The sequence below is a fragment of the Chrysoperla carnea genome, chromosome X (assembly GCF_905475395.1).
Source record: "Chrysoperla carnea chromosome X, inChrCarn1.1, whole genome shotgun sequence".
NCBI classification, from domain to species: Eukaryota; Metazoa; Arthropoda; class Insecta; order Neuroptera; family Chrysopidae; genus Chrysoperla; species Chrysoperla carnea.
The window spans coordinates 31079215-31105430 of NC_058342.1; the positions used below are offsets into that span (position 1 = coordinate 31079215).

The following is a 26216-nucleotide window of genomic DNA, read 5'->3' on the forward strand; positions in this document are numbered from 1 at the left end:
ACCTTATAAAGAAGAACAAAAAAGCTCTTTACAAAATTTTGATATGATTTTTTTGCAATTGATTCTTTTTCGGAAAAGCTTAAAAATATTATTCTGGATGTTGCCAACAATCCTATTGGTCCAATTTTTGTGTACTCTCCCCCCCCCCCTTACACGGAAACAGTCATTTTATATTTCTACACAGCCGTCATGGTGGATTTGACAAGTAATTACCTCAGATGTTGGCACGTTTAAAATCATTTGACGCTCAATCTATATAACTATAATGTCAATGGTCCTATCACTACTACTAAGGGTAGGTATATCGATATCGATGTAGTTTGGAGCGTGTAGTTGGTGCAGTGTGTACCCTTCTTTAAATATTGAAATGAAAATGAAAATCGATAAACAAATTAAAGATTGTTTTAGGTGTTTTGTTTATATTGAAAAAAGTCGATGTTACAGAATGTGCAAGTGTTTGGTGGAGCCGTGTGCAATGTTTATAAAAATTTAAATAATAAACATACATTCACTTCACTTCATTTGTTTAAACTTTTATTTTTTTACCAGTCGCTACCCGATCGCTTCGTTGACCAGTTTCAATTTTATTAATTAATACCACCAAACTCTACTAAATAATATCCTCTATCTCTTCTTTTACTACCTCAGAGGTCAGAAAATCAGGAGATCGGAGATTTATTTTAGTTTCGTAGAGAAAAAATTTAGTTGGAAAATTTGGATCCTCAATTACAATAGGTATAATTGCTTTTTTCCGACCTGACGTAACGTAACGCATCCGTATTACTAGTTCTAATATTCGATACTAGATGGTTCTGTTCTGTCAGTTTGAAGTATTTCATTAACTGACAGTATGGTCGAATAAAAAAAGCAATAATATCTATTGTCAATGAGGATCAAATTTTGGGGCGATGGTGGGTGAAATAAGTTCGAGAATCTATGATCTAGATTGTGTAAGTATCGTGTATGGAAGTTTGAACAGTTCGAAAATCAATGTCATCCAAATCGGTGCAGTATTTTCAATTTTTTTCGTGATGTCGAATAAACACTCAAACAGACAAAACTTTCAAAGATTGAACGGAAATTATAATTACTATAGACTGGACGTTGACGTCATTATTACCATATTGACGTTACGTTTCACTTTCTAAGAATTTATCGATTCCAAAAACAATTATAAACTGACGACTAACCAGTAACCAGTGATCAATGATCTTCCAAGTTGAATTTTTGAATTTTTATTTTAAAAATCAATTCATTCAAAGTATTGAAATTATTAAAACGGCACTTACAAATGCCAGACAATTTTCTACTTTGTATGAAAATCTATTTTAAATAATCCACGATTAATTTAATTTTTTAGAGCAAAGTTCAAAGAAAGAAAATTTTTGAATATTTTTTGTTGCCAAATTTTAAAAGAAAAAAATCATTATGAAAATGACATTAACTATGTAATTTCAAGATCTGATATTTTAGTTTTCCAGCTTGTTGCCAATAAAGTCGATTGACCCAAGATCCAATTGACCTATGTTGCTCATTTACGAACTCGACCTCACTTTTTACGCCCTGAGCACGCGGTAAACATTCCAACTTGATATCTTTTTTCGTTTTTAAGTTATCTTGTTGTCAGATGGACAGATAGACAGACAGACATAGATGATTTCATGAACACCTGTATCAAAATTTTGTTCATAGCTGTTTTTAAGCGTTACAAACTTGGGACTAAACTTAATATACCTTGATATGTATTTCATATATATAAAAACTAGCAAAATGATTGACCGTTTCATTGTTGAGATATAATAACGCAAAGTTCATCAATTTTATTGTTGAACAGAAACGAGTATTGGTGGTTGAAGAGAGATATCTATATTAACACAGCACTTGATATACAATATGTATTTTGACAGATAGTCTCGTGGTACATTAGAGTTAAAAATATTGACTTTAGCATGTATACAATTACCTTACCGTGCGTATAGTCCTAAACATTTTTACAATATTGTTCGGAGACAACAGCCCTAGTTTGCAATTGTTAATTTTTTTCTATCTCTACGAAAAACGACTTTTTTATTTCTTCCCTTAAAAAAATCAACGAAATCCATTTATTTAAAAGAAATTTGAATAAATTCGTAAAACAGTTTTTTTTATTGTGCGTCGACCGTCGCGACGTTCTATAAATTGTATAAACATTATGTTACGTCATTATAATATAAACACACTGCCAATGATTTCACACAAACTTCTTGTCAAATCAAAACAATAGTTTGTTGTTGCGATTGTTGTAAATATGGGACACTCACAATCACTGTGATCTGTGACAAGAATAGAGGACAAAAGACAGAGATTAGAAACAATCACAGTTGAATGATTTTGATAAAATGCATTCTTTTATTATGAACCTTATGTCAATTTGAGGTTGCATCAGTTTTTATTTTTTAATACAATTTATTGAACTCAATATATTTTTGAAGATACCTCGCAATTACAATTACTAAATTGCTCAATGTTGATTTATTTAATTAACTAAATTCATTTTAAGTAGTTTGAGATGTTGATGGATACGGATATTTTGTAAGGGATTGTATGAGGTCGCCATCAGTCATCAGCGTCGATATCATACCGTATGATACGATGTAAGTATTTTTATCGAATATTTATATTCAAACAGGACTGTACAGTTCCAGTTCGTTAAATAAATCTCAATTTGATTCCAATAAATTTAGCTACTGACGATGGTTGTGTTGCAATCGAAATATCGATATTTAGCGAAATGTGTGTTGTATGTTTTTGGAACTATGTTTCTTATCGCACGTTATAATTTGTTTGCTGGTTAGGAGATAAAACCAAAAAATGTGCAACAATTTTAAATTACCCCAAAATCCGACGATGTGTTACTTAGGAAATTAAAACTGTTTTAATCGATTCGGCTTGCCATGAATTTTGAGAATATTTAGAAAATAATTTACAATCAATTTATTATTTATTTGTCCAAAGTTTATGTTTGAGTTGTGAGTTATTAGAAGAAGTTAAACATAATAGAGATTATTTAAAGTAAGAACAAGGAAATTTTATTAAATATCCTGATCAAGCCAAATGAAGGTAATGTACGCACATATTGGGTTGACTACTAAATCAGAAGTATGTCTTTTTTAAACTAATATTACAATTAATTCATAAAGTATAGAGTTAAAGTAGCTTTAATATTTAATTCTTAATTATTTGACTTCTTAAATTAATACTTCAGAATTACCAATGCACAGATATCCAAACAGTATCGTCAACAAAAAAATCAAAGCAAATCTGAGTAAAAAAGTAAGCGATACATTTATAATATACGAAGATACCATAGGAATATAGTTTCAACCGAGTGTCCCACTACACCTCTTGATTTTTTTTTTCTTCAAGTTATGTTTTTTAAATAAAATTTCTGAATATACAATTTTATTTGTAGTATCGTGAGATTTATTTCAATAACTGTGTCTTAACTCGAAGTTAAAAAAAATTCATCCTTGATAGATAAAATTTGGTCACTCCTAGATATTATATTATGTTATTTTATAGATGTATTATACGTATAGGAATAGCAATAGATGCCTACTGACTGAGTAGTGAGTACTGCCTAGTGCCCTAGTGCCAATTAGAACTAGAAGCGTCCTTTAGAAAATCGTTTTGATATGTTAAATTCATGTTGGTTTCGTCTGTTCACGAACAGTGGTTCGTGATCGTATAATCGTATATCGTACGTTATACGTATGTATATCGTTTGTGGTACTCGTAACTCGTTATCGTTGTCGTTGTGCATTGTGTTGTGCGCGTCGCGGCGCACTACCATCCCAAGCAGGGGTTATAATATTCAATTGGATAGAGAAGAAACAGACGGCAGCACTCGCTTTCAGTTTTTTTTGCACAGCTAAAAAATAGTTAATAAAAAAAAAAAAACCATCAAAAATGAATTAAAACAAAAATTTTCCGTTCAAAAATTCATTTTTGAAAGAAAATTTGTTGCAAAAAAACTTCTAAAAATTTTGTGTTGTGAAATATAAAAAAATTACTTGTTTCTTTTTTTTTTAAATATACTTTTGTATTTGTGTGTACTTAAAAAATAAGTGATATTTTTGAAAGTGTGTGTATTAGTAATAGATTTTCCCAAATGCACTTGAAAAAAGTAAAAATCTTGTTTTTAAATTTAAGTGGGGTAGCGTTGTTAAAATGTAGTTAAAAATTAAATAACCCAATTATTTTTAAATAAAATAATGATATTAATAAATTAAAAACATGATTAATAAATAAATTATTATTAATAATGATATCTGCAATGCTTTTTAAGAAAAGTCGTATTAAATTGAAAATTTTATTAAATTTTATTAGGTAGGACGATACCTAAACGTTAACGTAAAAGGTAAATAAGGGCTGCTAAAACTACCTATTTTTAAAATTCAATTTTCAAAATCAAATGCATATCTTTATGCGTGTAATTTCTTTAAATTCAAATTCAAACACTAATCAAATCACATTTTCAAACATAATAAGATTAAAATTCACAGTTTAATCTAATTAAGAAAATTCCTTTTTCAAGGGGTGAAGAATAATTTTCACAGTCCGCCATTTTAATTTGATTGTTTAACATTTATTATAAAAAAAATTAAATAAACTTTTATTAAAATTTTCTCCAAAAAATGTGTTTTGTGATTTACTAAAACTTTGTGTGTGTTTTTTTTTTGGTACGTCAAAAAAGAAAAGTTTCGTATAAAAGTGGTTAAAAAACTGTATACAATTAAAAAATATTGTATACAGTTTGGGATATAAAGAAGAAGACTGGACAGTGTGTTTAAAAATTGTCATTATTAAAACATTCCGCCACATAGTATGGCGTCGGTCGCCGCTTGGCTACCATTTGCCCGAGCGGCGGCCATAGGATGGGTACCCATTGCTACTCATCCTTTACCTCCGCCACCGATACCCAAAGATCGTCGAAAAGCTGACGATGAAAAACTGTTGATCAACGTGTCCGGACGTCGATTTGAGACATGGCGTAACACTTTAGAAAAATATCCAGACACGTTACTTGGTTCAAACGAACGTGAATTCTTCTACGATGAAGATTGCAAGGAGTACTTCTTTGATCGTGACCCAGATATTTTTCGACATATTTTGAATTACTATCGTACTGGAAAATTACATTATCCAAAACATGAATGCTTAACTAGTTATGATGAGGAATTAGCGTTTTTCGGGATACTACCAGATGTGATTGGAGATTGTTGCTATGAAGACTATCGAGATCGTAAACGTGAGAATGCTGAACGTTTAATGGATGATAAACTGTCAGAGAATGGTGATCAAAATTTACAACAGTTGACGGATATTCGTCAGAAAATGTGGCGTGCATTTGAAAATCCACACACGTCAACAGCAGCTTTAGTATTTTATTATGTGACGGGTTTCTTTATAGCCGTGTCCGTGATGGCCAATGTCGTGGAGACGGTTCCGTGTGGGATCCGACCAGGACGAGCTGGTACCCTGCCATGCGGTGAACGCTACAAAATAGTATTCTTTTGTTTGGACACAGCCTGCGTTATGATCTTCACTGCTGAGTACTTGTTGCGGCTGTTCGCAGCACCAGACCGTTGTAAATTCGTTCGTAGTGTGATGAGTATCATCGATGTGGTCGCCATACTTCCATATTATATAGGTTTAGGTATTAAAGACAATGATGACGTGTCCGGTGCTTTTGTCACGCTACGTGTTTTCCGTGTATTTCGTATTTTTAAATTTTCACGTCATTCACAAGGGTTACGTATCTTGGGTTATACTTTGAAGTCATGTGCCTCTGAACTTGGTTTTCTTGTATTTTCGCTAGCCATGGCAATTATTATATTTGCTACAGTCATGTTCTACGCAGAGAAAAATGTTGATGACACCAATTTCACATCGATACCAGCTGCATTTTGGTATACAATTGTCACAATGACAACGCTGGGGTAAGTTTATTAACTTCGTAAACTTCTATCTACTAACGCTAATCTAAAATCTAACTTCAGTACTTCAGTACTTATGTAGTTAGTGCTACTAACTTTTTACTATGTTTTTTTTTATTTAAAGAAACTTTATTCAACTAATTGTTCATGCATGATTTATTTTAAAGCACATGTTTTCTTCCTTTCCTTTTATTCCCTTCATCCTTGTCTTGCGTGCGAACACGGGCCAACATAATACTCAAAAGTTTAACACCGAAATTTCTTTTCAAATTACAAATTGATTTTTCAAATTGATCTATGATTTTCGATCAAGATAGTCTCTATGCAGTAAGAAAGCAAAAAGTTAAATAATTATCTGTGAATAGATCTTTGATCCAAGATTTTCCATCCAGATAATCGAATTCAGCGATTGTTTGCCGTTTTTTGACCTAGAACATACTAGAAAGTAATACAATGATTAAAACGTTCGATCGTTTTCGAGTCCTTTCTAAGTGTGATTCGATGAGAAAATTGATGTAAATTTGATAAATAATGAATAACAGGCTGATCGAGTTAGGCCAGAAAAATAAAGTTAGTCAAATAATTTTAGCCCCTTATGAGTGCTTTTTATTTAATTAAGCTTTATCTAAATAGGGCAAAAACGATTGACCTAGTCACAGGGCTAAATAACTTCAAGGCGTTAATCTTTTTTTGGGGAAAAATTTCTATCTACAATGTAGTCAATATGTAGTCAACTTATCAGTAACTATTCTGTAACTAAGGGCTTCATTTTCTTGGCTAGAACAGTAAATCACTCTTTACTGACAAAAATGAGAGCTACGTCAAAAATAGATTAGTCTGTTCGAATATTAATACTCGATCAGTGTGAATAAGGCTTTATTAATAAATTCAAAAAATATTATTTAATGTTTTACTAAGAAACATGTGCGTACTGAAAGGAGAAGGTCGGGGTCCCTACCCCCTCTCTCCACGAGGGCTGCCTACCGTTTTGTTGGCTGAGTATGTACTTTATGCTAAAAATTTATAATTTGCTCCTCTCTACATTAACAATTCCTGTTTCCCTCCCCTTGGACCAAAAGCTGATTTAGCCAAAGTGAGTTAATTGTCCAGGAAGTCTCTGAATGGCCCTAGGATAAAGCCATAAAGCATGCTATCGAGAAGCAAATAATTTGGTTGGGTTGGAATTCTAAGAAAGATAGTGTTTGTTACATTTTTCCAGCCGGTGCAAAACCTAAAAAAGGCAAAAGAACCGGTTTTGATAACAATATTTGAAATTTGTTAGACAGTATATTACTTTGATTGAAACAACTCATGCGTTTGTGTCAACTTCACGACTCAATACCGTGGTGTATCACATTCGTGGCACCATTCGCCATATATGATTTCGCGATGAGGTTGAGACAATCGGTTGATATTAAGAATTTGTTTTCAGTGTATCTTTCTTAAAATTTTTTCTTCTACTCGGCCAATTTTTTTGCTTTTTGATAGCATGGATCTTATTTTGTATGGTATATTTTGATTCCCTGGAATATAAAAGTTGTAAGCTTAAATTTTAGGCATGTGCATGATTTGTTTAATGAGTGAATAATAATAAATTTTGATTTGTTTAAACAAATGACAGTTACGGAGATATGGTACCTGAAACAATAGCGGGTAAAATAGTTGGGGGTGTATGCTCGTTGAGCGGTGTGTTGGTGATAGCCTTACCTGTTCCAGTAATCGTATCAAATTTCAGTAGAATATATCATCAGAATCAACGTGCTGATAAACGCAAAGCTCAAAGGGTACGTCAAATAATTTCGATTGTCAAAATTGAACGTGTTTATGACTTGACTACTGTACGTTTACTGTTTACTACTTTCACACTATGTACTTAACTTAAATCACGTTCCACATGCATAGATACAACAGTTATATGTATTATAGTGTGAAGTATGCTTTATAACAAAACTCACAGCTACTTAGTTCAGTATCAGTGCCTATTTTTAACCAGCAGTATTATTTTGAGGTTCACGTTTTTATTTATAAATTATAACATTAATATTAACTTTAACATTATACTTTATATTACTTATAGTACAATTAAACTAAGTATCTAATAGGAAAAAATTAATACATCTTTGAAATTTTCCAAGGTTATTTATTAAGGTGTAAACACTTCGTAAAAAAAAGTAGACCTCTCTCAGGGCCGTTCCTAACATCCTTTTTTGGGGGATAGTTAAGGGTTTTAATCTGTTTTTTATAATTTGTAAAAAACTGATTAAAACTCCCTACTACCCCTCAAAAAAAGGGGGCTAGGTACGCCCCTGAGAGGTCGACTTTTTTTTACAAAGTATTTACAGCCTTATAAACAAATGTGGAAAATTTCAAAGATGCATTAATTTTTTCTTTATTATAATGATATTTTATTTAATTTTATTAGACTATTATATTATATTAATATTTTAACATTACATTTACATCCTACTATAGTACAGTCGCTGCGGTTCGACTACAATGTCCTATTTACAATCCACATACGACATACTCAGACAATATGCTACGTCTAGTCTCCATCATTATCAAATCTATGACACAAGCGCGAATCCAGCCCTCAAAACAGGTGATGGGCTCGGCGCAGCATCCGAAAAACGGCCAAATGCGAATCGGAGTATGAACTCACTCATGGTCGATATAGTGCATTCCTACAAAGGAGATGTTTACAAAATATATGACGCTCTGACCAAAATTTTGTACAGTGTATTCGTAAATTAATAAACCTGTAAAATGTTAGTTTGCTCGCTTACAAAAATTACAAAAGTAAATGTGCGTTTGTTTACACATCACAGTGTCACATTTAGATTCTAAACTACTGAACCAATTTTGATGAAATTTTTGTTACTTCAAATTAAATTAAACGCCAGTATACATTTTACATTAAATAACTTTATTTAAGTTCTTTACTTAAATAACAAATTCAAGCTTTTGTTTTTTTTTTTCGCGGAAGCGTTGATAATATCATCGATTTCCAGATGTTTAGGAAAGCAAGCCCGAATAATCTTATTTTCACATTCTGTTTTCCATTTGGCCACCCAGAGTCATTATTCATTTATAATAATTGATTCACTATCGTTAATGAATCTCCAGTAATACAAACAAAAAATTGTGGGATATGAAAAATGAACTTTCGACTTTTTATGTGTGTATCTGTATTCTTTGCTCTGACTCGTGAGACATGATCAACACGTGCGTCTGTACTATAAAAAATTCACAATATTTTTCAAATTGAATTTGGGCCGTTTCTTTTGGCCATGCGCAATAAAATTGAAAACAGTACACTTGTGAATGAATACTGTTGAAGCTTATTTAGAATTAATTAATTTTTGATTTAACATTGCTATATAGTTCAGTTACAGTAGGTACAGTTATGGTGAATTCACACCGCAATCAATGACAAGTCCACCTATCCACTGATCAATGAACTATGATACTTACTTTTAATCCGAGTATTTGCGAACATATGGGCGCGCATCTCACACATAATATTTGACATTTGTATTTACAAGTCAAATATGTATGATATTCGCGCATATGGTCCGCAAGTGCTCGGACTAGAAGTAAGTAGTATGAACTCTATGAAATCCATGATTCAATCGTCATTTTATAGATCATTTTTCATAGACATACTAATCATAGAGCTCAGTGATGAGTGGACGGAGCAAAGGAGCAATTAATATTCACGTGTCACGTGCGTTTTGAGTTCAACATAAAATCTTCAAAAACAAATCGCTTTACTAAAAACGTATTAACTCATAAATTGTTTCGTTTTCTTGTTTTTCTTCTATCTTTTTTTGTTTTATAGTTTGAGGTTAAGTTTTTTTTAAATTTATTACTATAACAGTTGTATATTGTTGTCTCTCTTTACTATTACGTTTACGTATGGTTGTGGTACGTTATGCGTATCTGCGGACATACATAATTACACATTTACTATGGTGGTTGCGTTCAATTGAGGTGAGTGCTAGTACCGGCACCCCGTATATGATAATCAATTTTTCTTTATTATAAATGAGGTGCCAGTGCTACCTTTCTCCTCATTATAGCTCACGTCGACTGAACGCAGCCACTGTGAAATTATATTCAGTGTCAAATAATTTGCAACAGTAAATCACATTCTAAACGATTTTTACTGTAATAATAACACTTAGAATGTTATCACTGATGCGTTTTTAATGACACGGAGATACATTCGCATCACTTGCTGCATTGTTGCTATCACGTTGCCTATTTGATATTTATATACAATTTGCTCCGTAATTCTCGTATTCATCTCACACCATAGAGATATGAAGATAGAGAACGCTAGCCTGTTAGTGGATGCGAAGCGAGAGAGAAGACTGCCAGTAAGTTCCCCTGTGTCCTTGTCTAATACATATGATTATGACAAGGACCCAGGGGAACTCACTGACAGTCTTCTCTCTCATTTAGCATATCGCCTCCACTTATAGGCTAGCAGATTCCTCGCGTTCTCTATGTATATTATTCTATGGCTCACACTGTAACCGGATTGACTAAAAATTTAAATTACACACCACGTTAGCTGTTAATAGTTCCGTTTTATTAATTTTTAAATTTTTTGTAAAATTCCAAGAAAACAATTATTTCTCAAAACACAAAATCAAATCAATTAAATTTTGCAAATGTCACCATATTATAGTGTATCATTACCATGGAAACGCCTCCAATAGAACTCATGCACGGTGCGAATACTTGATTGAATTTAAAAAAAAACTAGGGACTTTTTTACTTTTAGTTTGACTTTAGAAATTCATTCTTCAAAGATTCTTAGTGACTTTTCTTCTTATGTCAATATTTAGCCAAATATAAATTGCCAAAAGTGTTATCTTGGTCTAAGTGGTCATTTAATAATTTCACTGCAAATATTTACCTTTAAAGTTTGCGAAGGTTTAGTCAAAAACCCAATCTTGTGTCATACCCAAATGATATATAGATGGCAGCATTTAGAACACGTAATTTTAAAAAACATGGAATAGTTATTATACAGTGCAACCTCATTATAATACTTTGGTGAACAAATAAATAGAGATGATGTAAACTGTACTAAACTTTGTAGTTGCGGTTTTGTGAGAGGCTATTTCCGTTATAATATTTACAAAAACATGTTTATTTGATAATCTAATAATTGATTTGGCGAGATTTATGGGCACAATTTGACTCTGATGGTATTACAGAAAGCAAGATTAGCGCGAATACGTATCGCAAAAGCATCCTCAGGTGCAGCATTTGTTAGCAAGAAGAAAGCGGCTGAAGCACGTTTGGCCGCCCAAGAATCTGGCATCGAATTGGATGATAATTATCGTGAAGAAGATATATTCGAGTTACAGCATCATCATTTACTGCGATGTTTAGAAAAAACAACGGTAATTTGAGTTAATTTTTTGTTATTTTGTTTTGAATTACTAAAACTAATCGCTACATAAAAATAGTATCGTATCCGTATGCTAATTACAATTAATTGAACTGTGATTCTCTGATATTCTTTTGTTTTGTTTTGTACAAAATGAATTGCCTTCAATTCGATCCGTATATTTTGAACACCCAAAGTGTTTACAACTGTGGAAAATTTCAAAGATGCATTAATTTTTTCTTTATTACCATGATATTATTTTTAATTTTATTAGATTATTTAGTGTTTTTAAAATTGATCTTAGCTCAGTTTTAAATCCACGCACGTTGAATCCATTTTTGAACAGCACAAACATACGAGTATAGTTGTTTAATCAAAATATACGGCGGATTTATATTTGACGGCCAATTCAAATAATTACAAATTATGAACTTACAACAGGATAGGGAATTTGTTGAATTGGATGTACCATTTAATGGACAACCAAAACGACCGGGATCACCCTCGCCCATGGCAAGTCCAGCACATTCAAGTACAAGTCGTCATGTCGGCGGTCTGTTACACGCATGTTGCGGAGGTTGTTGCTGTACGCAACGTTATCAGGTACTAATTTTGTTATTTAAAACATTGCAATCTTGAAATCAAATTTCAATTCGATCTGACTCCTGGTTTAGGTATTTCGACCTGTGATCCGAATGTAATTATTATTATTATTATTATTATAAATTACCTTATTGTAAGAGTACTGTTTCGTTACTCGTTACATGGCCTAAGACCTCTTGGAGAACACACAAATTAGTGGAGTGGAGTGACAAATTAGTCACATGGTTTCTACTATTTCTAATTTTCCGCCACTTAAAAAATGTAGTGATCAAATTGAACTTTATCGTTATGATTTCCGCAACTTTAAAAAAAAAATATAGCGAAAAAGTTCAGCCATTTAAACTTTATCAGTAAGAAAAAAACAATGAAATAAGTTCAATTTGACGATCAAGCTTTTATATGTCCTCGAAGACTAATAATTTTCACGAAGACATCTATAAATAATAGCTTGTAGCTAATTCATACCGATCAAAGCTTTATCGAAATACCTATTTAAAATTAATCCATTGTTCTAGACATTGGAGCAGATATTATATGAAATTTGATTTCAATGGCTACCCTTGTGGAAATAAATCTGTTCTGGAACTCTGGAATATTAACTTTGAAATTCAGACAAAGAATATGTCAAGTGAAACTATCTCTGAATAAGTCAGAAAAAGTCTGAAAATATCAAATAAATTATTAATCAATCATTTTCTGTCATTAAATTATTGATTAATAATTTATTTGATATTTTCAAAATTTTTCTGACTTTTTCAGAGATAGTTTTACTTCACATATTCGTTTTCTGAATTTGAAACTAAATATTCTCCAGAGTTCCAGAACAAATTTATTTTTACAAGGGTAGAGGTATCTCAAATCTTGGATCAGTATTGCCAGCCCTTGAATAGGATACCCACTAATATTTCGTATAAAACACCAAATTTATTTTTACAAAATTTTTCGGAATGTATCAACAAGTTGGCAACACTGTCTTTGATAAAATAATTGAATAGTGTAACAATTTTGAGGTGATGTTTTTTTTTCTTTGAGAAGATTAAAGAATCTAACCTAGAATCAAAATGTCCCCGAATCTGTCTTTGAATTAAGAAATACCAACATGACAATTACAAAATAAACGTATTACGTAACGCATTTACGTGTACGTAATCGTTTGTGATTGGCTTCAGTTGGCTCATTTGGTTAGACAAAGACAATAAAAGTATTTTTTTTCTTGATTTTAGGTGAATTTCTATTTGTTTAAAAAAGAAACTTTTCCATTCAACAATTCCTAATTATTTTTTTGTTTATCATGTTTCTGTTTGTTTTCATTTTACAAGCGTTACAAAACGGGAATGGGAAAGGCTAGTTTGGGAATGATGGATGTTGCCGAAACTGAAGTTAGTTTTAGTACACATAACGTAAAACGTAAATAATTAAACGTAAATACGTTTACGTTAAACATGATCGTTGCGTTGGTTGTTATATTTTTTTTTTTAATATTTTACCTTATTTTTGGTTTTTATTTTTATAAATGGCGTCGCTCTTTGTCAAAATACTTTTTCACCTATGCTACCTAAATAAATTTAAAAATAAATGATCATCGATCATTTGTCCTGTCGTAGATTGCTAGAGAAATTTAATTTTTCTATTTGGTATCTGTTTTAACTTTGAGTCTCTTCTTACCCTTTTCGCCTCTTTTAGAGCCTGTTTGTGAGTATTGTTAAAAATCAAACACCATGGACCGATCGATCGATTTTGGTGATTTTGATATTTAACTTTACAATCTTTTTGCTGTTTAGTTTGTATCGATATTCGAACGAGTGTAGATTAAAATACCTACAGGAATATTCCATTCAACAAGTTTTCCTTTAAAAGATCCGAGTTCATTACTCATTTTGGCTTCCTAAAAATATGCAACATTTGGAATAGTGAGTTTTCAAAAACTATTCGCTCAGATAAACGTGATTTTTGTAATTTTTTTAGGTCTAAATTACCACTTATACTGAGATTCATCGAAATTGGTACAAAAAATTTACTTTGATAAATAGTTTCAGATATATTATCTGAATCCTTGCTCGATTTTAGATGATATTTCTCGATCTCGGCATATCTGGCAAACATTGAGTCAAATCGCCAAATTAACATGATTTTTATTGTTTTTGGGAAGAAGTTTTCAAAAAGAAGTTTTGACCCAAAAGATACAAAATTAATTTGTCGATGTGTAGCATTATTTTTGCAATATGCCCAGAAACCAGTATTTTAACCTGACTCAGAATATCAGAGGTTTTGGACGCAATTCTCGTTAATATATGTAAATTTCGTCATATAAGTGACGTATTGAGATATAAAATGTTCAGCGCAATAATGAATCTAAATGTTACATATTTTGAGTCAGAAACGTGTTACATGAACTGAATTGTTATGTTACACCCTGTAAATTTTAATAGCTATCTTGATTAATGATCATATAAATTGCACAATCTTATATTTCATTATAATGTCTTAACACAAATTTCAATTATCCCCCTTGTAAAATATTAGCCCTATTGATTTGAGTTCAAGCGCTGAACGGAGTTGAGTTAGCATTAAAATTTATGACATTGAGAAATATTCAAATCCTTTGAACCCGCCCCCCGGTCTACTCGTACTCGTATTGGCTAGTATTGTATAATTTTATGTTAAAACAAAACAGGTTTGTGTGGACCATGACCATCCGGTTTAATTATGTAAAAATTTAAATCTTGATCTTTAGGTAAGTCAAGGGAATGTCGCTGACCGTTGACCGTTCACCGTTCATATAAATCTTAATGTGTTCCTGTCTCCAATACCAACTTAGTTTTCTTAGATTCTCTTTCTGAATCATTCTTATGATATTTCTCCCTAGCATTACCATTTGTTTATTTTAAGTGTACTTTAAGGAGGGTGACTCGCCAGTAATAGAAAAAAAATTAATTAGTTGATAATAATCCGAATTTTTAGTATATTATAATTAATGAAACATATTATTATACAGTGTATCGCATTTAAGAAACCTGCACACTTACGTCACTTAAGGGTACCCTTCAAAAAAATCGAAAAATCCAAAAAAATTTTTTACTCTCAGAATTGGATAAAACTTGGTTTATAAGGTAAAAATGACCCAAAAAATCCAAAAATCGGGTTCATTTAACAATCGGATAAGTAGTTTTGGAAATATGGCCAGAAATATTGGGCGAATTTGCAATATCTCCAAAACTACCGCCCCAATTGCGAATTTAACGTGATTTTTGAATTTTTTGGGTCAAAATTAGCTTATAAACTGAGTTTTGTCAAAATCGGAAATAATATTTTTTTCTCAATTTTTTGCAATTTTCTTAAGGGGTACCCCTTCAAAAAAATCGAAAAAACCGAAAAAATTTTGTACTCTCAGAAATGGATAAAACTTGGTTTATAAGGTAAATATGACCCAAAAAATCCAAAAATCGGGTTCATTTAACAATCGGATAAGTAGTTTTGGAAATATGGCCAGAAATATAGGGCAAATTTGCAATATCTCGAAAACTACCGCCCCAATCATGAATTTAACGTGATTTATGAATTTTTTGGGTCAAAATTAGCTTATAAACTGAGTTTTGTCAAAATCGGAAATAATATTTTTTTCTCAATTTTTTGCAATTTTCTTAAGGGGTACCCCTTCAAAAAAATCGAAAAAACCGAAAAAATTTTGTACTCTCAGAATTGGATAAAACTTGGTTTATAAGGTAAATATGACCCAAGAAATCCAAAAATCGGGTTCATTTAACAATCGGATAAGTAGTTTTGGAAATATGGCCAGAAATATTGGGCGAATTTGCAATATCTCCAAAACTACCGCCCCAATTGCGAATTTAACGTGATTTTTTAATTTTTTGGGTCAAAATTAGCTTATAAACTGAGTTTTGTCAAAATCGGAAATAATATTTTTTTCTCAATTTTTTGCAATTTTCTTAAGGGGTACCCCTTCAAAAAAATCGAAAAAACCGAAAAAATTTTGTACTCTCAGAAATGGATAAAACTTGGTTTATAAGGTAAATATGACCCAAAAAATCCAAAAATCGGGTTCATTTAACAATCGGATAAGTAGTTTTGGAAATATGGCCAGAAATATAGGGCAAATTTGCAATATCTCGAAAACTACCGCCCCAATCATGAATTTAACGTGATTTATGAATTTTTTGGGTCAAAATTAGCTTATAAACTGAGTTTTGTCAAAATCGGAAATAATATTTTTTTCTCAATTTTTTGCAATTTTCTTAAGGGGTACCCCTTCAAAAAAATCGAAAAAACCGAAAAAATTTTGTACTCTCAGAATTGGATAAAACTTGGTTTATAAGGTAAATATGACCCAAGAAATCCAAAAATCGGGTTCATTTAACAATCGGATAAGTAGTTTTGGAAATATGGCCAGAAATATAGGGCAAATTTGCAATATCTCGAAAACTACCGCCCCAATCATGAATTTAACGTGATTTATGAATTTTTTGGGTCAAAATTAGCTTATAAACTGAGTTTTGTCAAAATCGGAAATAATATTTTTTTCTCAATTTTTTGCAATTTTCTTAAGGGGTACCCCTTCAAAAAAATCGAAAAAACCGAAAAAATTTTGTACTCTCAGAATTGGATAAAACTTGGTTTATAAGGTAAATATGACCCAAGAAATCCAAAAATCGGGTTCATTTAACAATCGGATAAGTAGTTTTGGAAATATGGCCAGAAATATAGGGCAAATTTGCAATAACTCGAAAACTACTGCCCCAATCGTGAAATGAACATGATTTTTGAAGTTTTTGGGTCAAAATTACCTTATAAACTGAGTTTCGTCAAAATCGGTAATAATAGTTTTTTCTCAATTTTTTGCAATTTTCTTAAGGGGTACCCCTTCAAAAAAATCGAAAAAACCGAAAAAAATTTTTACTCTCAGAATTGGATAAAACCTGGTTTGTAAGGTTAATATAAACCAAAAAATCCAAAAATCGAGTTCATTTGACGATCGGATTCATATTTTTGAAAATATGGCCGCAAATATAGGGCGAATATCTCGAAAACTACTTACTCCTAAATGAACTTCTCTTTCAAAACTACTTACTCCTAAATGAACTTCTCTTTCAAAACTACTTACTCCTAAATGAACTTCTCTTTCAAAACTCTCGTGAAATGAACTTGAGGTTTGAAATTTTTTGCTCAAAATTAACTTACCTTACCGATCAATTAAGAAGTTTAATTAATTAATAATACACTAAATAACATAAGCATTCTCATAACAAATTATGTTATTTAGTATATTTTTATTTAATTAATTACTTTCTTAATTGGTCGGTAAGTTGCCCTAATATTTTTAAAATATAATAATATGTTTCGCTAACTATAACACACTAAAAATTCGGAATATTATCTACTAATTTATTTTTTTCTATTACTGGCGAGTCACCCTCCTTAAGTTTGTTCCCTGCATAATTAATTGATCTCAAAATATTTCATCTATTTTTATTTATTTATTTTTTTTCTTTTGTGATTAATCAAATTTCTTGCCATTTTGATTACATTTTCAAATATGAAACTTGAACAAAAAAAATGTCATCAGTTTGAATTCGCTAAATATTTTTTTTTTTAACTTGGTAACGTAAAATTCGACTGACTTCAGTGTAGTCAAGATTTTATTAGGAAAAATGATTGTCCCCGCAGGCGTTAACACCAAAAAATCGAGTTTAGATGTTTCGACTATGTAGAAGTTAATTTAGTGCAGTCAGAATTTTACAAAGAACACTGAAAGTCCGCTTGTTAAAAGACAAACTGAAATACGCGTCGTAACCCTTTGGTGTTCCAGCTTGTCTTTCGCCGATCGGACTTTCAGTTTTCTTAGAACAATTTTGACTACACTGAATAAATTAAGTGAAACAGCACTCGATTTTTTGAAACTCCAAGTTCTGACAATTAAACTTTCACTTTTCCCAATAAACTCTCAACTATATTTACAAGGACTCACGAACAAAATTAGCGACCAGTGACATGTTTCTCTTAAAATTAGCTAATTCATACTGATGATGACTAACTTTTAATTGAAATGCGTATTATTTTAGCCAAGTTGGCTTTAATGATGAGACCAAGTCTCAATATGGACCGTAATAGTCTACCTTACTAAAAACTTTCATTTGGAAACTTATCAAAAATATCTTTTAATAACATCTGAAATTGATTTTTGAAAATGTAATCAAAAATATGAAATTTATTTTGTACGAATTACAATGAAAAACTTTCGATTTGGAAAATCTCATCTAGATCAGAGTCACTATATATTACTAATTAACCTTTAAATAATATACTAATTGAGCTTTTAACGCAAAACTTTCTTACGCTAACGTAAAACTTACCATTGATGTATGCTTTTTTGTGAATTAACATACAATCTAATCAAAAAATAAAAAACTTTGGCAGCAAAATGCACGATGTTTGGGAAAAATAATTTAACAAGTTAATTCATCAGAGTTCTTGGCAAATTTTTTCTTTCCAAGACTGTTTTGATGGGATTAATTTTCAATATTATTTCACCCGAACACTCTGTATTTTTTAAAATTTTGCATTCATGTTTTGGTGTGAAGCTATAATAACTATTTTGCAATTTTTGTAATTCAGACTCTGGTTTTGTGGAATATAGTTTGCTAACAAAAATTAAGTGATCAATTTTTTATCGAAAGAAAATGATCACTAAACCGTAGTTGCTAATCCAATCCGTAAAACTACAAAAAAAAACGTCAAAATATATAAGGCAGGAATTATAGAAAACTCTTTGATTAGAGGTAAGGAGAATCATCTCTGTATATAAAAAACGTCCACGAAAATCAGAAAATTGGTGGCGCTGCTGTAGCAAAAGGGTAATTTTTAAAAGAAAGTAATAAGAGTAAGATAATCTTCATATCAAACACCTTTTGCTATACAAGCGCCATTCTGGTGAATTTTAGAACTATTATTTGATATTTTCAGCTGAACACTTTTTCAATTTGACCCCTATTTAAGATGGTTCTTCTTATCTCTACCCTCCATAAAATTTCAGTTCTTTTCAGTTCTGTGATTCCTACCCTGTCAAAATATAGGCTAGTGGTTAATTGTAAAAGTCGAAGCTTTTATAATTATCCACTAGTGGCGCTAGCTATTAATTAAATGTTTTTTGTGTGATGTAAAATTAATGGTCCCCAAAAATTTGAAAAAAAGAAAACATTTGAAATAATATTATTGAACAAATGAATTGTATTTAGCAGGCATGCGGCAAATACATCCCAGCAACGTCAGCCGTTCAAAATAATCAAACTGGTGGAGGTATGGATGGAACATATCTTGTGGAAGCATCATTTTAAAATCAGATTCTGGCAGACCATCGTCATCGCTTCGTCTTCCTCTCTATTACAATTACATTACAATTGAGAAAGTCACGTTCACGCCACGTACTTGACTCGTCAAAATTTAGTAAAGCAAAGCTCTCTCCTAATACAACGATTTTTACTTTAAGACAGTTTATATGTACTATTTTAGAGGGTCTTCATTTATTTTGTGACTACTAATTTTACACCTGGCGAACAAAAATGCCATCAAACATACAAATGGCAACAAAATTTTCCAATTGAAAAATGCATTTACTGCCAAAACGAAAAAAATTGTTCGGATGCCGGCGTCCGAAATCAAAATGTTTTAAATAGTCTTCGGCGTATTGAAGGATATTTTTTAAACTCATGAAAATTCAAATCAAAATGGACCAACTTTGGATATGAGAAATTTTGTGCTCTGGACAAAGACATAAAAGTGCCGAATACAAAGCAAGCATAAATTAGAAAGCGTTTTAAAGGACTTATTAAATAAATAAATTTTATCTTTAAATAATTTTAAATTTTATCAAAACTATTTAAAGCAATGTATCTAGACATCCAAGAAATATTTTTAAGTATCTAGAAAAAAAACAAAACGATTCTAAACAAGTTATTCCTAATAATAATATTTTTACAAACTAGAATACCTAAATATGTACAAGGAGTTCGTAAATTCTTAATAAATTGACTAATAAAGTACGATTACGAACCTCATGTACGATATGTACCTATATTTAACATATTTTTAAAAATTAGGGAGCTCAGAAGACCAACAATAAAAATCCCAAATGTCATGGACAATCTGAGTATCCTATCCCTACGATTGGAACAAAAATGGTCATAGCTCATAATTATTTGATATATGGCCCCCAATTTTAGCAATGTTTGTTTAATATAACTGTGTATTCTCATTAGAAAAATCAATTTTAAAATCAAAAACAAAACAATGTTGCCAAATTTAGTAATGACAAGTGAAACAGAACAGATAATTGGCAGCAAAAGTAGTTATAATAGGCAAAATGCATATTTTTATTTTGAACGAATAAAAATATCCCCAAAAAATATTTATGAAAATACAAAATGTACCTTTTCTTAATTAAGTCTGAATGAATGATAAATCCGAATTCAAATTTGTTAAATTATGCTTCCAAAAACTATAACAAATTCAGTTTTTAAACACCTCACGACCTCACCACTTTTTAGATCCATCACAACACATAACACATACCTACACAATCTCAATCAAAAGACACACATTTATATAAGTCCATTGTCCAGTAAATCTCATCTCATTTTTAACGCATGTGCAGATCATAACATACTTATGTTTTTTTTTAGATAACACCAATCCCCGAAAACTTGTCCCATATCAGAGATTATGTGCGGTTGTATTTGTAGTAACTTACATGGGAACGTTATGCGTTACCGTCACCATATATGTAATACTCCTTAGTCCTCAATCCTCCGTCAATTTGACACCACTAGTTTTTAATTCAATGGTTTTGGAACCAAATTATATCCGATTGAGAATTCTCATTTTCTCTATCATTGTCAACTCCTTGGCTCATTTGAGCCAACCTTTCTTTGACGACCTCTCCTATTTGAAGTCCGTTGACGTCAAAGCTTTCGTGCTTTTCTAAAACGTCTTCAAATAGTTCATGGATAGATTAACCCTTTTAAGGTATAACAACGGATTGGTCTGAGTGTGTCCCTTCCCAGGGCAGCCACTCTAACTTAACCTAACCTAACTAACAAAAAAGGTCTTGAAACTTCACTTCTGAAAAAAAAGTACGGGAATTAATAAGTGAGAACAGAACGCAATCATCTAAGCTATTTGCCTGAAAATTTTTAGATGAAGACATAGGCAATTACCTGCATTTTTTTGACGACCTAACATAATTTTTTGCAATCTTTGTGTCGAATTTGATTTCTTGTCGAATAGTCCAAAAAATCTACATATAACGAATCTACATTCGTCACAAAGTATCACTGAGCATCCGGGCATACCTTTTGCGAACTACAAACTACTTCGCTCAATGAAATTATTGTAAGGAAGTCTAATAATAAATGGAAGGGAAAATGTTCTGAGGACATTATCTCACTTCCAAAGGCCTCCATAAGCAATATTGTTGTAGCTTTATAGTAGAGACTGGCTAGGAAGAAAACACGCTGAACGTCTGACCCTTCCAGTGCATCGTGGTTATTGCATGAATAGGAGGAAATGACAACTTGAAGCCTGTTGTTGTCGAAACAATCTTCCTGATCTTAAACAGTTCCAAAGGATTGTTTCAGTAGTGGCTGGTTACGAGACAGGTATCTTACGGTCAAAGCATGCTTCAGTCTAAGTCAGCCATTATAACCTAGAGTATGTTGGAATGGATTCCATGGAATCCATGTTGCAATGGATTTCAGCGCAGATAATTTGAACAGACTCGGAGTATTACATATAGTTTAAAGTGACGCAAAGTGGCCATGTTCAATGTTTTAGTACGATATCCAAGACCCGATATATAAAAACAATATAATTATATTCTTAGATACTCAAATAAAACTATTTAGAAAAAGTCGTCTTCCCGACAATGAAATAAACATTTAAAATTAAACTTTTTATAAAATAAAAAAAAAAGTTTTAGAAATCGTCTTTTAAAACAATCAAATTCACACAATTTTATGGTGAGGGGGTGATTGTCCCCCTTTTTTGTGTGTTTGTAATATGTACTTTAAACGTAATTTTCAAAGAGTTATTATTAAAAATACATTTAGTTCAGTTTCTACGTGTTGTCGTCGCGTTGGTAACCAAATAAAATTACAGTGTCTCATTCAGATTCAGACGCATTCAGATATACAATAAGAAAAAAACAAACGATACACTTTTTGTTTCGTTAAAAATACATAATATTTGCAGACTTGCAACTTTGTTGTGTTTTATCCTTTGGGACTTTACCAGAGCTTATTTTTAAGGTAACAGAGTGAATTTAAAGATGTCAACTTCCATACACTCCAAGACTCGAAGTTTTGATCGAAGAGTTACACACAGATTATTTTAAGTAGTTTGATCTTTTAATTCTGCTTTAAACTAACTTATATTTAGAAAATATGTCGCCCTATTAGCTCAGTTAGTTAAGGCGTAACCAATTCCGTCCGCGGTATGCTAAAGGTAGCGGGTTCGATTCCCGCCGTCGGAAAAAAATTAATTTAATTAATAGTAGTAATGGGCATAGTATATGCATGAAGGAGGTGCACTCAGCCTCTGAAATGGAGGAGCTAATAAATGAAATTATCAGCGGAAAGGTGGTAAAACACATATAAGGTTTCACAACGGGCTCGAAAGCCTAAGTGTGACCTTCGTGGATAGCCAATATAACCTAACCTAACCTAGCAAAAATATAAATCTGAATCAATTAAATTGTACTACTAGGCTCGAAAACACACTTTAAAGTTCAATAAGTTGGCTTCGATAAAACAAGTCAAGTATAAATTGATTATAACAGGCTCGGCTTTGAAACAGACATAAAATTCGAGCGGAAAATAAAATTTTTTTAGGAGCATAATAGTTTTTCGTATCTTTTTTTCTCTTGAGTTATTAATTGCCATGAAAAAACTTTGAGTCTTAGAATAAATTGTCAGTGTATCTTCAAGCTCCTTTTTTACCGTTAAAATGAGTCCTGATATAACCTAAAATGATCAAAGATAACGAAATTACACGCTCGAAAATATTGTGTATTTTTAAGGAAACAAAATTTGTCGTGTTTTCTTTTTTACTTAGTGTATTATTTCCTTTCTTCCATATATTTTTTGGATATCATCTCCTAAAGAATATAATTACAAAAAAAAAAAATATATGAAAAAAACGTAATCTTTTAGAATTTTTAGGTTCTAGTCAAAAAACAAAATCTTTCTTAACAAATTTTATCGAAAAAATCATGAACACAAGTTTTTAAAAACTATTTAGATGTGTTATTAAATTGGCAGGTTATCAAAAAAACAAAAAATATGGCTCTAAAGTTACCAAAATTGAATCAATCGACCAGAAAATGAAAAGTTAAATCGCCGAATCAAGTGTTTGTACTCACACACAATTATCCGCTTCTTGTGAGTGGCCTTAAAATTTTTCTAAAAATTTTTTGAATTTAATCACCAACTACGAAACGAAGTATTTCGACACAAACAAAACGTAAATATTTGGCACTTTCAAGAAAGTTCTTGAATTTTCGAGAGCGGATCACAAGAGAGCAATACGAAAGTCTAAAACTAAGGAAATTATCATTAGATTTTCAAGTGTGAATAAGGGTTCAGTTGCATTGAGACGACAAGCGGCACAAAATTCTTCATTACAATATTCGTAGGCATGTAACTTTTTTATTCTTGGTCCTATTTAATATGCTCTAAAATTGAAATATCTACGAAAATATGCACAGATTTAATAATTTGACAGATATCATAAGATTTGATTAAAGTTATACGATTGTCACTTACAAAGATCCTCATATCTCGAGACCGTAAAATCATGCAAATACGTAACGCACGTAAAATTGAAGAGAAATACAGGATGTTTTTAAAAGAATATAACTGTTTTGATAAAGCCGTGACACTTGCGATGCAAATAGTCTTCTCTCTTGTGATAAGAGAAAATCTCATCCTATTGCGCAAGCTCCGAGAGCGAAATTTCAAACTTTGTTTACATGTTTGTAGGTTACATATATGTTTACGTGTTAAAATACATTAATTCATATAAAAGAATAGTATATTAAATTTACTTACTTATTAAATATTCTAAATAGATATTTTATTTATTTATTTGTCATCTGTCATTGAAAACACATTGTATCCACGGGGATAGCCGAAGTATAACGCAGCCATTCGAATTTTTAACCGGCTTTACTGAAATGATGAGAAAAACTCTCACAGCTATGAAGGTAAACAAATTTTCATGTAGTTGTTCCATTTGAAATTTTGAAAAAAGAAGGGTTCTGAAGGGTTAAAATAAGCCCTGACAAATTCAAAAAGGGTCAAGGGTAACAACGTTACATGTACAGTTACAAATATTGTGTATTTTTAACCAAAAAAAAGTGACACGTGTTTTTTAAGAAGTTTAACTTGAAATCATTTTGAATATTATAAAAAATTATGGAAATTAGCCGAGTTAGAGTGGACATTACAAGTAGTTAGGTTAGAGGTAAGAAATTAGAAATCGATTCAAAAGTATGTAGAAGGTTTAAGATGTGGTGATATTGATTTTGGTAACTTTAAAGACGTAGATATCGGTATAATTATGTTTATGACTAAAATAAAAATGAATAATGAATCTAGGGAGGCTGTAAGGCTGTAAATAGATGATATTTTAAATTAATGTTAGTGCGTACCTAATTCAAAATGAAATTGAATGAAGTCTTTAATCGATGCAGATGTTGATGCAGCTGCATGACTTCACACACTTTTGTGAAAATTATTATGATCAGGTTAATTGATTAATTTTGATCCAATTTGAAGTCCAATTTTAATTCCAAAACTTTGGAAAAAAGAAAAACTTTCAAAATCTAAAAACAACATTTACAGTACTTGTATTTGTATTTGTGAAGCAACAAAGCAATGCTGAATGCAATGAATTATTAATTAATTGTACATATGTTATTGAAAATTTTATTGATTCTATAAACAAATTTTATTCAATAAATTCGTTCGTTTTTCACATTTTTAAAAGTAGGACCGCCTTAACAACACGGCACGGCTATGTGGGCCTATATCCTATACTTCTAAAGCCTTCTAATAGCTCTATCCTTGTTTAATTATCTTGGTGCAAAAGCATTTTAATAATTAATAATTGTAAACCATCAGTATCAGTAAGCTAACACGGTGCTACAAAAAAATAATAAAGTGAAATAGTGTACACACCCAAATTTTCAATTTATTGTTAAAAAACTGTTTCAATTTCTGATTCACTTAATTTTTACCCGGTTTTCAATTTTTCAAAAAGTAAGAGTGATGGACTTTTCCAAAAATATGTATACGCTCGTAAGGTTTTACTTCTTCGGTAATAACAAATATATTAAGTTATAAATAATGGAAACAAATAATGCCAGTTAAATTTTTCTATCTGTCATCTATCTATCCTTGTCTATTGAAAGTGACATTTCATTTATCGACTAACTTCATGATATTAAAAAATTGGTAACTAACTTCAACATGTAGTTTTCGTGTCAGCCTGAGTCACGGGTCTTAAGAAGTATAACTTCAAAAATCCTTGTAACTTTTTTTATTTAAACGACCTTTTATCGCTTGATAAAAACTCTTGAAAATCGTTTATGAAACAATGAACTGCACTATGTCTCGTGAAAAGTATTTTTTGATTGTAGCACCTGCACCGAGTAAATTACTATGTAACTATGAAATGATTTGGAGGTTAGAACATTAAAATAATATTAGATACTTCTCTGGAAAAAAAATAGAAAGCCGCTCGTTAAAATACAAGCTGTAACATTAAATTATTGAATCGGAAAAATTACCTCGATCGTTGATTCTTCTAGCATGAACTTTGTCTTTTGACAATTTGGCATTCCCAGAGAATATGGAGAGTAGAGTACCAACTCTATGTATGAAGTTTCTGGTTGATTCCCAAGAATAATTGGCAGCTAATTCATACTGGCAAAATTACAGATCAAAACACGAACCTAAACCACATTTTAAATTAGGCTCTTGAAAAATTGAAAAAAAGACGAAAAATTGAAAAAAAAAGTATTGTTAGAAGCCCACGTGTGCCGAATACCTTAAGACGGCCCTACATTTTTGAATTCAATGGAATTGTTATTAAATGTAAAACAAATCATTTTTTTGGCTACTATATAAATTTTTGAAAAACATTCTTTTTTTAATTCA

At 31.2% G+C, this 26216-nt stretch overlaps 1 protein-coding gene across 3 annotated transcripts; it reads left to right on the forward strand.

The window, feature by feature from the left end:
- Positions 1–4815: 4815 nt before the first annotated feature.
- On the forward strand, positions 4816–19816 carry LOC123302232 (potassium voltage-gated channel protein Shal). Of its 3 annotated transcripts, none has more exons than XM_044885076.1 (5): positions 4816–5981; positions 7600–7762; positions 11210–11398; positions 11827–11988; positions 19239–19816. In XM_044885076.1, the coding sequence occupies exons 1-5, from the start codon at positions 4867–4869 to the stop codon at positions 19335–19337; spliced, it is 1728 nt and encodes a 575-aa protein (XP_044741011.1). In that variant the 5' UTR covers positions 4816–4866; the 3' UTR covers positions 19338–19816. The 3 variants fall into 3 exon arrangements, with proteins under 3 accessions (XP_044741011.1, XP_044741013.1, XP_044741014.1); XM_044885078.1 differs by having other exon boundaries at positions 19242–19816; XM_044885079.1 differs by lacking the exon at positions 11827–11988 and having other exon boundaries at positions 19242–19816.
- The last annotated feature ends 6400 nt before the right edge of the window (positions 19817–26216 follow it).

Coding starts and splice junctions, on each gene's coding strand:
- LOC123302232 (XM_044885076.1), top strand. CDS start 4,867: ATGGCGTCGGTCGCCGCTTGGCTACCATTTGCCCGAGCGGCGGCCATA. Junction 5,982..7,599: donor GTCACAATGACAACGCTGGG/GTAAGTTTATTA, acceptor AACAAATGACAG/TTACGGAGATATGGTACCTG. Junction 7,763..11,209: donor ATAAACGCAAAGCTCAAAGG/GTACGTCAAATA, acceptor ATGGTATTACAG/AAAGCAAGATTAGCGCGAAT.